This window comes from Pyrgilauda ruficollis, unplaced genomic scaffold, assembly GCF_017590135.1.
Source record: "Pyrgilauda ruficollis isolate IOZ18807 unplaced genomic scaffold, ASM1759013v1 scaffold15, whole genome shotgun sequence".
Taxonomy (NCBI): Eukaryota; Metazoa; Chordata; class Aves; order Passeriformes; family Passeridae; genus Pyrgilauda; species Pyrgilauda ruficollis.
The window spans coordinates 101,052-113,819 of NW_024513654.1; the positions used below are offsets into that span (position 1 = coordinate 101,052).

Consider the following 12,768-nt stretch of genomic DNA (forward strand, 5'->3'; position numbering starts at 1 on the left):
GGAGCTGCCAGGCTCTCCTGGCGCTGTGCAGCTGGCACTGGAGCGTGCTGCTCCCCAGAGGTGGCACTGGAAGGCCGGGTTTAGCTCTGGCACTCGTGTTCCTGCCGTGGGGCTGAGTTCTGCTGCCTCCCCCAGGGCTGTCTGCTGCCTGCTCAGGCCTTGTTTGAATACAGGGAGCAGCCTGGGCTTGTGAGCAGAGCCAGCTCATCCTTTGTTGGGTGGCTGGATGAGGACAGTGAATTTGGGGTCCCTGGAGTGCTGTTTAGACCCTCCCTGCCCTGTGTGTGGAGGTGATGTGCCCAGGGAGACACAGGGAGGCACCTTGCTGCTCTTGGCTGGGCACTGACTTTCCCCCATTGCTCCGTCTCAAGCAGCTGAGCAAAAGCTGCTGGAATTCCGGGGTGTTGGGGAAAACCCTTGATCCCAGCACCTCTGGGGAGGGACAGGAGCTGTCCCTGAGAGCACACACTGCTGCAGGCAGAGCATCCCTGCCTTGCCCAGCCTTCCCATCCCTGCCTGGCCCCGGGCCTTGGCACAGCTGGGCTGAGCTGCCTTCGAGAGAAGGGCCCCGTGCCAGGTTTGCATTCGCAGCATTTCCAGCCTGGCCTCTGTGCTCCACAGGCACAGCTCTGCTGCTGCTGCAGCTTCGGGGCTGGCTGCTGGGAGTGTCCCTTTAAACCCCGGCTCCAGGCAGGGTAATCTGCCGGAGATTAGCTGCTGGGGAGAGGATTGGCATTAGAGGGAATGTCTCCTCCCTTCCCCCGTGTCCTGCAGCATCCCCGGGCCTGGGGTGTGTGCAAACCAAGTTCACTTTCTCCTGGGCGAGCAGAGAGGGCTCTGGGGCTGGAGAGGTGAGGGGAGGAGGGCAGATGATGGCACTGGGCCTCCTCTTCCTCGCCATGCTGGCCACGCTCACCTCCTGCCAGGAGCCAGAAGGTAACAGGGGGCTTGGGGGATGAGGGGGTTTGTGGGGTGTCCCAGAGCTGGCACCAGTCCTGCCCAGTAAGGAGCAAGACCAAGGCTGGGCACAGGGGACGTGGGAGCTGAGGGCTGAGTGGCTGCGCTCACAGCAGGGCTGGGCTTGGCTGGGCTGGGATAGAATGGGATGGGCTGGGATGGGATGGAATGAGATGGGCTGGGATGGGTGTTTGCGGGCTCCAGCACCGCCCTGCGGGGCTCTGAGGGCTGGGCAAGCTCTGGCAATGGTGTCGCTGTCCCCGGTGGCCCCAGGAGAGCTGGACACGTACTGGTCGGGCACGGCGCCCATCTGCGTGGGGGGCTGCAGGGGGAGGCACAAGGAGCTGAAGAGGAGCCAGTGTGGGAACGGCAGCTGCTGCTGGCTGGGCTACAAGTCCTTCTGCAGAGGTAAAACCCGGGGGAAGCCGGGGATCCCTGGGGATGCTGCAGGGCTTTGTGCCACACAAAGCGTCAGCGCCTCCAGCAGCCTGGGCCGCGCGGGGACACAGCCCGGGGCACCCACTGCCTTGTCCGGTGACCCCTGCGCTGTCCCCGTGGCCAGCAGCCTGCCCAGGCTGCCAGCCCCGGCTGCATCCCTGTCTGCAGTGAACTGCGGGCGGCCCGAGGCGGATTTTAACTCGGTGGTGCACGGGAACGATTGGTGGGTGGGCTCCGTGGTGCGCTACAGCTGCCGGCCCGGCTTCCTGCTGCTGGGGGACCCCGCCAGCGCCTGCCAGTCCGATGGCCAGTGGACCCCCAAGCCCTCCTGCCTCCGTGAGTAGCCCGGCTGGCTGCAGGCGCGTCCCCAAGCCCTCCTTGCTGCGGGTGAGCCCCCCGTGATGGGCTCTGCCCCTGCAGGGATCTGCCTGCGGGGCCGCATCGAGATCAGCGAGCGGGACCTCACCGGCGAGTGCTCCTCGTCCTGCGGCAGCCCCGCGCACCCGGGAGCCGCTCTCAGCCGCGGCTGCATCCAGGTCTCAGCCTGTGTCACCAAGCTGTCGGGCTGGCCCCGCTGGTTCCAGCGCTGTGACATCTGCGAGTGCGACTGCCACGTGCCCTGCGGTGGGTCCCGCTGGTGGCACTGCCCGGCCGCGGGTCACTGTCCGAGGGGAAGGCTGGCACTGGGAGATGGGAGCTGCAAACAGCTCAAAATCCGCTCTCTTTGCTCTCCTCAGGTTCTTCCAGGTAGAGCTGGGCCAGCCGGGGCTGTGGCCGCTGGCCCCGTGCTGAGGGAGGCTCCCACCCCGGCTCTGCTTCCCTTCGCTGCTGTGCTCCTTCCATCAGCTCCGGCAGCCCCGAGGCTGCCCTCTGAGATGTTCTGCACTCACTCTTGCAGGGTGGCTCATCCCAGACTCCCCAGGGCCAGGGGATGCTCTGGGGGCAGCAGCTGCTGGGATCTGAGAGTGTTTCCTGCAGCAGGGCTTGGGGACAGGGCTGTGAGCACCCAATTCCCAGCTGCTTCCCCGAGGAGGCTCAGAGCCCCTGTTAGGAGGGAGGCAGCACCTGTGCCTGGTGTAAAATACCTGTCCTTCAGTGCTGCAGGTTGTGATTTCTCCGTGTCAGGGAATTCCAGGCCCTGAGCTGGGAGGTGGAGCTGCCCCTGAGCTCGCTGAGGCCAGCAGGAGTGTGGCATCTGCTCCTGTCCCCATGGCAGGGACAGAGCAGCCTGGCCAGGGCTGCAGCACCCACTGCTGAGGAATCAAACTGCCCTGCAGCCTCCCTGGGACTGCAGAGCGGGGAAATCTCATCTCTCAGGTGGAAAATCTTTCCTACTGGCTGCTGGTCCTGCTCCTGCCAGGGGCTCTGTGGTCCTGCCCTGAGAATCCCTTTCCACAGGGGCTTCTCCTCCCAGCAGCTTGGGCCCACAAAGGGGGAGATGTGACTCCAGCTTTGTGCCCCTTGAGGACATCTCTGGCTCCTCAAAGCAGCCATGGAAGCAGTTTTATTCCCCCAGGGAAGGAGAGGGTGGTCTGGGGCACAAGTGATTGTCACTTTGATTTTTTAAGGTTTTCTAAGCCTTCTGATGTTTGCATTCTTATAGCAAACTTTCTCACACACTTTCTGTAAACAACTTATTGTTTTGTATTCTTTTGTGGAGGAGGAGAAATTTAATAAACTGTTAGTTTGTCTACGTTTGGAGAGGTGGCACTTTCACCCTCAAATCCACTGCCACCTTTAGAAATCTATAAATGTTGGAGTCAGAAAATAAACTTCCCTTTTTTCCCTGGAAAACAACAGCGTGTCTACGTCGTGTTGTTTCGTGTCCTAGAGCAACAAGTGGTGGCACAGCTGAGGGTCCTGGAGGACCAGCCACGGGTCATTAAAAATATATTTGCAGGGAATCCCACAGGTTTTCCTGTCATGCAGAGAGGTTCTGCTGCCTGCTCTGTCCCTGCAGAGCACAGATGACAGAACCAGGACAGGCTCCCTCTGCCACTGTCCTGAGCAAGTGAGCCCCCACGGGGACACAGCTATGGACAAGGCCACTTTAGGAAGGTCCCAGCTGGGGGATTAGAGGGATGTGGATGTCCCCATGGCACTGAGCTCCATCTTTGCTTCCTCCCACCTTGAAATGACTCCCCAGCAGCTGCTGGGTGCTCCATGGCCACCAGCTTGGGTCCAGCTGAGCAGAAAGGGGTTTAGCATCCATGAGGTCACTCCCAGGCCATTCCCTGCAGGGAATGTGGCACTGCCAGAGCAGGCCTGGGCTGGGACCTGCACATGGGGAGTGCCCCAGGGCTGGGTGCAGAGAGAGCTGGCTGAGTCCCACTTGCCTTTGCTCCAGGACAAGATGACTTAAGACCTCCATGAGGGGCTTGGCTCCATGGATAACTCCTTGTGCCCTCCCTGCTCTCCTCTGCCTGGATCCTGCCCTGAGATCTGTCCCAGCCCTGAGCTGCCAGGGGGTGGGGAAAGCTCTCCTTGGCATCAACAGATGGTTTTTTAATTAATACTCTTGCTGGGTGCCACTCATTTCCATATGTCTCTGGTGTTTAAGTGCTGTGGTGGGAGAGAGGTGTGAGTAACAGCGAGGAGGGAACCAGGCGTGCTGCTGGGGAGCTGCAGGACGAGCTGCACCAGGGAGGGAGTGCTGGGGGTAAAACCCCGGAGGGACCCCCCCCTGCCACGGCCCTTTGTGACCAGCTGTCACCCCGCTGGCTGTCCCAAACCACAGCAGCCCTGGCTGCACGCTGTGCCCGCGCCGGGGGGGTCTGCACAGGGCTCTGTGCAGGGCTGAGCTGGGCAGGAGCAGCTTTAGGGTGTGTTGGGCTCCCTCGGGGGGTTTGGCTGAGGGGGCAGTGTGGGGGCTGTGTCCCAGAGCCGGCCCTGGGGTGCAGGGGGTGCGGAGGCAGGGCTGGCAAAGCCCGGGCGTGCGCTCAGGGATGCTCAGGCCTGCTGGCAGGCAGCGAGAGGAAATAGAGCCGGTCCCTTTAAGAGGATTTTTCGCTGCCTGGCAGCGCTGCCCGCCCGGGCAGCCCATCCATCCATCCTGCCGCCCATCCCGCTCCCCGCCCGGCAGCACCGGCCACGGGGCTGGCGGAGAGGGCCCCCCCCCGAGCAGCCCGGCCCGGGGGGCTGCCGGCCACTGCGGGGCTACCGCTAGCCACTGCGGGGTTCCTGCGAGCCACTGCGGGGCTGCGGCCGGAGCGCCCCCCGCCCGCCCTGCCCACCCAGCCCCGCGGAGGGATGGGGAGGAGACCCGGGCCGGGCACCCGCGGGGGCAGCGCCCAGCCCGGCTCCCGCCGCTGAGCACCGCAGCCGCGCCGAACCGAGCGGAACCGAGCCGAACCGAGCCCGGCCGGGCCCCCCGGGCATCGCCCCTTTGTCTGCGGAGGAGGCGAGGCGGGGGCGCTGCGGGAGCGGAGCCGCCGCCCCGCACCCTGCCAGGTGAGCCTGCGGGAGAGCCGAGAGCCTCTCCGGGGCCGGGGGGGCTGGGGATGGAGGGGGCCGGCGGGGAGAGGGGATGAAGGAAGAGCATCCTCGGGCAAAGCCTTCTCGTCCCCACCCCGCGCCTCGGGGCTGGGCTAAGCCGCGGAGAGCCGCTTGCGGGATTTAGCGCTCCGCGAACGCCCAGCCGGAGGAGTCAAGGTGAGCCCGAGGGCGCTTCGAGCCCGCTGCCCCCCACCAGCACCCCCGAACCCCCCTTTTCTGCACCCCGCGGATGCTGGGAGGGGACCCGCGGGCTGGGAATCCCCAGCCCTCCTTCCCCGGGCTTCCTTCCAGCCCTGAGCGGGGTCTGCCTGCAGCAGGGGCTGGGCTGGGCTGGGGGGATCTCCCGCAGCTGCCGGCGCCCGGCGCCCCTCGCAGGGGCCGTGCGTGTGCGCTGCAGCCGCAGCGAGCCGCTGCCCGCAGCCCCCTGAATGTAGGTTAGCGAGGCGCTGGGACCCCAGGCTGGGAGGCATGATGATGGATGCAGGGCACAGCCCGCTCCGGCACAGCCCGAGCTCCTTTTCCTGCTGCCGGGGGGGATCCCCGATCCCCTGGCAGCCTCTGAGAACCGGCGCTCCCCGCCCTGCTCGCTCAGCATCCCCCGGCACCGCAATCCCCGAGGCGAGCGGAGACGCGCGGAGCTCGGCCGCGCTGCAGCCGGCTGTGGAGCACTGCGGGCAGGGGAGGGCTGGGGCAGGTGCATCGGCGTCATGGCCCCAGCTCAGTGCTGGCCTGGCCTCCCAGGCTGTGCTGAAAGAGCCCGGAAGGTGAAACGATGAGCTGAGGAAGGCAGAGAAGGAATGGCACCAGCAGGGCCCCCTCCCCGCTCTGTTAAGGCTCACCCAGCAAGCCCAGGGGGACCCCAGGCACTGTCTGAGGGTCTGATGTGCCCGGGGCTGCTCTGCCCCAGGAGCATGGCGTTCTTTGTCCAAGAAACCAGCTGGAATCATCTTCTTGTTTAGGATTTCATACCTAAACAACCCCCCAAGGGCAGGGCTGGTTCCTGGTGAGTCCTTGGGGACATCCAGGCATAGGGCAGGACATCAGCTCTTCCAACCCCCCTCCTGCACCCACCGGGACAAATGGGACCGGGGCAGGGCCCCCTGGGGCTGGGGGAGCTGAGCAGCTCTGGCAGCAGAGCGGGACCAAGCCGCAGGAGGTTCATGAATTATTGACAGCGGAGCTGAACAAAATCCTGCTGCTCCTCGCCCGGAGCCCCTGGGCGCAGGCTCGGCCGGCTCCATCCCCGCAGCCAGCTGTGGGTGCTGGCCCCGGCTGGGCGGGGGGGACAGCGAGGCCTGGAGCCAGCAGGAGCAGCAGAGACAGGACTGGCTGCGGGCTGCTCCCTGCAGTGCCGGGAAGAGGGAGCCCGCTGCGAGCCGAGCCCCGTGCGCTCCCCACAGAGCGGCAGGATGGCGGAGAAGGGCATGGATCCCGCCTGCGTCTCCATCGCCCTGGAGGACACCGTGTGCCACGCCGGCCCTCCCGACGCCCCGCTGCTCACCACCCACTTGAAGAAGGTGGAGAACCACATCACGGAGGCACAGAGGTTTTCCCACCTCCCCAAGCGCTCGGCTGTCAACATCGAGTTCATCGACCTGTCCTACTCCGTGCGGGAGGGGTCCTGGTGGAGGAAGAGAGGTAGGAGCTGGCGGGCGGGGAAGGGCGGGCAGGGCAGGGGCCTGCAGGGCTCTGCCACCCCATTCCCGTTCCGCATGCCATGACCTCACCCTGCCCTGTCCCAGTGCCAGGGGCTCTCTGTGCCTGGGTGTTTGTTCTGGGCGCCCGTGGGAGGAGGAGGCGAGGCTCATGTCCTGCACCTGTGCCGGGCAGTGCCAGGGGAAGGCAGAGTGCATTCCAGGGAAACCTCTGGCCAAGGACCTGCCGGGACGGGTGGGATGGGGTGGGATGGGTTTCCCCAGCACTGCTGCTTGGGGTAGGATGGATGGGATGGGTTTCCCCAGCACTGCTGTTCGGGGTAGGATGGATGGGATGGGTTTCCCCAGCACTGCTGCTCGGGGTATCACGGCTGTGTGGGATGCAGCAGGACGCCCCAGCTCCGAGCCTGGCAAGGAGAAGGTGTGGTTTGTGGGGGATTTCCTCTCCCTGTGCAGCCCAGGCCGTGGCCCCCTTCCCTGCGTGCGACTCTGGCCGAGAGCTCAGGGAGGGGAGAGGGGAGGCAGATGGCGGCTGGTGGGTGGTAGTCTGCTTTAATTAGCGCTCTCAGTTAATGGGATGCCAATCAGGCAGCCCGATAAGATGGAGGGTGAGCTGATCTGCAGAAGCTGAAGGCAGGCAGGGACGAGCAGGCGCCGAGGTCACAGGGCTCGGTGAGGGGCTCTGCCAGCCAGGAGTGCCCGATGGGGCTCTGCCCCGTCCCCAGGCTGTGCAGCTCGGGAAACCGAGGCGCCGAAACACCCTGGGAGCAGCCCTGACATCCGCCGGGATGATGCCTCCCTGTTTTTCCGGGATGCTGAGGAAGCATCCCAGAAGGATCCATGGCACAGCCGCGGGCTGGCCAGGGCGGATTGTGCTCTAGCACCCAGGAGGGAGCCGGCTGCTTGCCAGCGGGCCAGTGCCCTGCAGGGAGGGAGGGGGGAAGGCTGGGGCAGGTGGGAGCAAGCCGAGGGGTCCGGGGGTCCCGGGGATGGCGGAGGGAGGGGCGCTTTTCTCCCCCCCGTTCAGGCAGGGCTGGCGGGGCTGGCGGGGGTCGCGGTGGCTTTGGCCACAGCCCCCAGCCCCGGCTGGCCCGCGGCGCCGAGCAGGAGGTTACTGGCAGTCAATGAACGTGAGTAACCGCTGCGCAAGCTGCAGTGGCGCCGACGTGAGCAGCATGCGCGGTGCGGAGCCGTGCGCGCTGCCGGGGGGGGGGACTGCCTGCTCTGCTCGTCCCTGGCCACCCTGCGCAGCCCCCTCCCCTCCTCTGGCCGCCCCTCTGCCCGCGGGACCCCCTCCTGCTGCGGGGTTCCTGACCCCGAGGGCTGCGGAGGAGGAACGGGGGGCTGCGGGGCTGGGTGACCTTCCCTGGGGATGGACAAGCCCAGGGCTCCCCAGCGAGTGGGACTGTCAGTGCTCTGTCCCTGGGCTTGCCCCAGCTTGGGTTTGTTGTCCTTGCCCCACAGCGGCTGTCCCCGTGGGGCACAGAGGGGATACAATTCCATTAGAGGGATGCTCAGGCTCGGTCCGTGGGGTTATCACCCCCAAAACCAATTCCTGTCCAGCCAGGGCTCCATTTCAGGGGCAGCGCCTGAGAGCCTGAGGCTGTGCTTGTTCCTTACTCCCGACACATCATGTTCCTTCTGCCAGAAAATGCTAATCAGCCGCGTTTAAAGCAGAGATAATTCCAGGTCTGATTAGCAGTGGCTGCTGCCGGGTGCCACAGCGTGAATGCCAATGAAGGCAACAGCCGGATCGGGAATTCTGCCTGCCCCCTGCTGCCCTGCTCCGCGCTGGCCCTGTCCCCTGGCCTTGGGGATCAGCATCTGAAGACATGCCCAGGAGCAGTGTCACAGCCTGGTAATCTCCCTTAGCAGCTCCGTGACCTGACCCGGGGATTTCCCTGCTCTTTGCTGTGATCCAGGTCAGGAGCTTCTTCAGCCCTGGGAATCAGTGGGATCAGCTGAGGACCAGGGGCAGGGATCGTGCTGGAGGTGGCAGCTGCTGTGCCAGGGGATGCTGATGGAGAACACACAGCCCCTGGCATGGCACACGGAGCTCCTGAGGTGCCCCAGGAGCTGGGATGGCATGGCAATCCCTGCAGCACCACTGCCCTGGGAGGCCAAACCCCGGCTGCTGTCTCCCTGCAGGGTACAAGACTCTCCTGAAATGCCTGTCAGGGAAGTTCTGCCAGCGGGAGCTCATCGGGATCATGGGCCCCTCGGGAGCTGGGAAATCCACACTAATGAACATCCTGGCTGGCTACAGGTGAGGCTGGGGGGGTTCAGAGGGGCTGGGGGTGCAGGGCTGTGCTGCATCCCCCACACCTCCCTCATTCCTGCAGGGAGACTGGCATGAAGGGGCAGATCCTGGTGAACGGGCGGCCACGGGACCTGCGCACCTTCCGCAAGATGTCCTGCTACATCATGCAGGATGACATGCTGCTGCCACACCTCACCGTGCTCGAGGCCATGATGGTGAGCCATGGGGACATCCTGTGGGCTGTCTCCTTGTGGGCACTGAGCTCACACCAGCCTCGGGCATTTCCAAGGGAACGAAATCCTACTGTCTGTGCTCCTTTCATGCGGAGCAGACAGGGCTGGAGCCACGGTGCAGCCAGTTCTGTTCCCTACGTCTGACAGTCGTGTCTCCCTGGCCATCCTCTCCCTGCAGGTCTCTGCTAACCTGAAGCTGAGCGAGAAGCAGGAGGTGAAGAAGGAGCTGGTAAGGGCTGAGAGGGTGGGCCCAGACCCCCTCAGCTCTCCCCAAGATGGGGACAAAGGGAGCGGGGGATGACAAGGGTGAAGGGGGGTGGCAGGATTGGGATGAAAGTCCATGAAAAACCCTGGCTGTGTGACAGGTGAATGAGATCCTGACGGCCCTGGGGCTGCTGGAGTGCTCCTACACCCGCACCAGCTCCCTGTCGGGGGGGCAGCGCAAGCGCCTGGCCATCGCCCTGGAGCTGGTCAACAACCCGCCCGTCATGTTCTTCGATGAGCCCACCAGGTGAGGCCACAGGGGCTCCCAGCACTGCCTGCCCAGCTGGGCTGCCCCTGCTGGCCTGGCCAGTGCCCTCAGTGCCCTGAGCACGGGATGGGACTGTGCCCATGGGGATGGTGCTCTTCTGCATGGATCTGAGCAAGAGGAGGCAAGTGGGGGCATCTTTAGGATGTTCTTCTCCCCCTCTCAACTCTCCCCTTCTCTCTCTGCTGTCTCTCTCTCCTCCTGCGTGGCCACAGCGGCCTGGACAGTGCCTCCTGCTTCCAGGTGGTGTCCCTGATGCGCTCCCTGGCTCAGGGTGGGCGCACCATCATCTGCACCATCCACCAGCCCAGCGCCAAGCTCTTCGAGATGTTCGACAAGGTTTGGCCTTGGATGGGGTCCCTCCGGCCCCGGGACCCAGGAGGGGTGGGCTGCAGGCATTTGTCCTGGGGCTTGTGTGGCCAGGGTCTGGCAAGGGTGGCCGGTGTCACCCTGGGCCAGGGAGGTGGCCAGTAGCGGGTGACAATGCCCTGGCTGTCCTGCACCTGCCACATCCCGGCTTCCTCTTGCAGCTCTACATCCTGAGCCAGGGCCAGTGCATCTTCAAGGGCGTCGTGACCAACCTCATCCCCTACCTGAAGGGCCTCGGCCTCCACTGCCCCACTTACCACAACCCCGCTGACTTCAGTGAGTGCCCCCAGCCCAGCAGAGGGTGGCGAGCGCCAAACCCAGTGCCCGAGCCCTGGGGGCTGCCCAGGTTGCCCCAAGGAGATGGCTGTGCCCCTCCTGCTGGGTGCTGGTTGGCTCAGCACCTCTCAGGGGTCCTGTTCCCTTCCACAGTCATCGAGGTGGCCTCGGGGGAGTACGGGGACCTCAACCCCGTCCTGTTCCGCGCGGTGCAGAATGGGATGTGCACCATGGCTGAGAAGAAGAGCAGCCCTGACAAGGCAGACTCGTCGTGCCCAACGTGTGGGACGGTGAGTGGGGCTCAGAGGAGCCTCCAGTGCCAGCAGGGGCCCCGTGGGGTGAACCTGACCCACGTCCCTGTGCTCTTGCAGGATGTGGATCACATCGAGAGCCACACGTTTGCCACCAGCACCTCAACTCAGTTCTGCATCCTCTTCAAGAGAACCTTCATCTGCATCCTGCGGGACACGGTGAGGCCAGGAGAGGCCGGGCCAGGGCTGGGCTTGGGCTCTTTGGGGGCTGGCAGCCACAAGGAGCTCCATGGGCTGTCCTCTGCTCCCTTGGGATGTTTTTGGGGTGCAGCCCTGCCTTGCTGAGCCCCTCTGTGCCCGCAGGTGCTGACCCACCTGCGGTTCATGTCCCACATCTGCATCGGGGTGCTCATCGGGCTGCTCTACCTGCACATCGGCAACGACGCGGGCAAGGTCTTCAACAACACCGGCTTCCTCTTCTTCTCCATGCTCTTCCTCATGTTCGCTGCCCTCATGCCCACCATCCTCACCTGTAAGGAGCCCCTTGCCCCCAAATCCCCTCGCTGCTCCCAGCTCTCGGGGTGCTCCAGCTGTGTGGCAGAGTGCGGGTGCTGGGCAGGGTGTGGGGAGCCAGAGGGAGCGGGCAAAAGAGGCAAAATAAGAGAGAGAGAAAAAAAATTAAAGAACAGGGGAAAGCTTTCTGTTTGCCTGTATTGCAGTTTTGGCCTTTATTTGGCTGTAATCTGGCTATTTGACCCCTGTTGTCCCAAAGCAGAATGCTGGAATTTTAATATTTTATGTTTTTAATCTGAGAAAATGTGTGTAAATCTGTAAAAAGCCCCACCCAACCTGACTTTTCCACGTGGAATTTCCCATATCAGTCACTGATGTTTTTCCCCAACGAAGGTTTGGGCACCCTCTCATGATGCAGGCAGGGGGTTACCTGGTGCATCCCACCTGCAGGGCGGGTGTGAGAGGGGCTGGAGCACCCCAGGGCAGGGAACTGCTGCCTGCTCACTCCTTGTTTCCCTGCAGTCCCCCAGGAGATGACCGTATTCCTGAGGGAGCACTTGAACTACTGGTACAGCCTCAAAGCCTATTACCTGGCAAAGACCATGGCAGATGTGCCCTTCCAGGTGAGCTTCCCGTGCGTTTTGTCACCACCCTGATGCTGATGTGCCACCCTTGGCACTGCCACTTCCTACCCAGTGCCCCAAGCTGGCCGTGGCGGGGTGCCCCCTTCCCCCAGCGGGGTGGGGATGGCCGTGGGGCCCAGCAGGGCTGTCTCTGTCCCCATGCAGGTGATCTGCCCCATCGCCTACTGCAGCATCGTGTACTGGATGACGGGCCAGCCCCCCGAGGCCACGCGCTTCCTGCTCTTCTCCGCCCTGGCCACCGCCACGGCCCTGGTGGCCCAGTCCCTTGGGCTTCTCATCGGAGCTGCTTCCACTTCCCTGCAGGTCTGGCGGGGCTTTGTCTCTCTGTGCAGAGCTGCAAGGCACCCTGTGACAGTTTGGGGTGAAGTTCTGCCCACGGGTGGGCAGGGACGTGACCCCCAGTGGCCTCTGCTCCCCAGGTGGCCACCTTTGTGGGACCCGTCACTGCCATCCCCGTGCTGCTCTTCTCGGGCTTCTTCGTCAGCTTCAAGACCATCCCCACCTACCTGCAGTGGAGCTCCTACGTCTCCTACGTCAGGTGGGCCCCAGCTCTGGCCAGAGCTCCCTGTCCTGGGCTCCCCTGGGCCCCGGTGACCCTCAGGTGTGCTCTGCCCCAGGTATGGCTTCGAGGGGGTCATCCTCACCATCTACGCCATGGAGCGCGAGGACCTGGAGTGCCTCGAGGACTTCTGCCCTTTCCAAAAGCCCATCAAGATCCTGCAGGAGCTGGACGTGGAGGAGGCCAAGCTCTACCTGGACTTCCTCATCCTGGGCATCTTCTTCGTCATCCTGCGGCTCCTGGCTTACCTGGTGCTCAGGTACAAGGTCAAATCTGAGAGATAAAGGGGCCGTGGGGCCCCGGTGCCGTTCCCGGGCCTGGCCTGCCGTGAGAGATGTTCTGCAGATGGACACGGTGCTCCTGCAGGTCCTGGACCGTGGCGGAGGCACCGGGAGGTGCCAGCCGGGCCTGGCTCAGTCGAGAAGGGTTTTGAGACATCTCGGAACTGTTTTAACCTTTCCACACACTCTTCATTGCAAAACGTTTTGTACAGCCCTGGCACGTGCCACTCTCCCCCCCAGGACTGACGAGCCCCACGGAGCTTGGGTCCCCTCTTGCTGTCCCTGCCTGCCCTGGGGACACCAGGGAC

General features: G+C 64.2%; 2 protein-coding genes across 2 annotated transcripts; both read left to right on the plus strand.

Moving 5' to 3' along the window:
- Positions 1 to 1,171: 1,171 nt before the first annotated feature.
- LOC121350266 (CUB and sushi domain-containing protein 3-like) lies at positions 1,172 to 2,915 on the plus strand. The gene is made up of 3 exons (XM_041461455.1): positions 1,172 to 1,731; positions 1,816 to 2,019; positions 2,133 to 2,915. The coding sequence occupies exons 1-3, from the start codon at positions 1,203 to 1,205 to the stop codon at positions 2,144 to 2,146; spliced, it is 747 nt and encodes a 248-aa protein (XP_041317389.1). The 5' UTR covers positions 1,172 to 1,202; the 3' UTR covers positions 2,147 to 2,915.
- Positions 2,916 to 5,597: 2,682 nt separating this feature from the next.
- ABCG4 (ATP binding cassette subfamily G member 4) lies at positions 5,598 to 12,463 on the plus strand. The gene is given in 17 exon segments (XM_041461398.1): positions 5,598 to 5,637; positions 5,640 to 5,710; positions 5,713 to 5,766; positions 6,291 to 6,528; positions 8,694 to 8,811; positions 8,888 to 9,020; positions 9,217 to 9,267; positions 9,404 to 9,549; positions 9,783 to 9,906; positions 10,098 to 10,212; positions 10,366 to 10,502; positions 10,584 to 10,682; positions 10,827 to 10,995; positions 11,499 to 11,599; positions 11,765 to 11,923; positions 12,040 to 12,158; positions 12,238 to 12,463. Coding segments are annotated over 17 exon segments (2,100 nt in total).
- Positions 12,464 to 12,768: the final 305 nt, after the last annotated feature.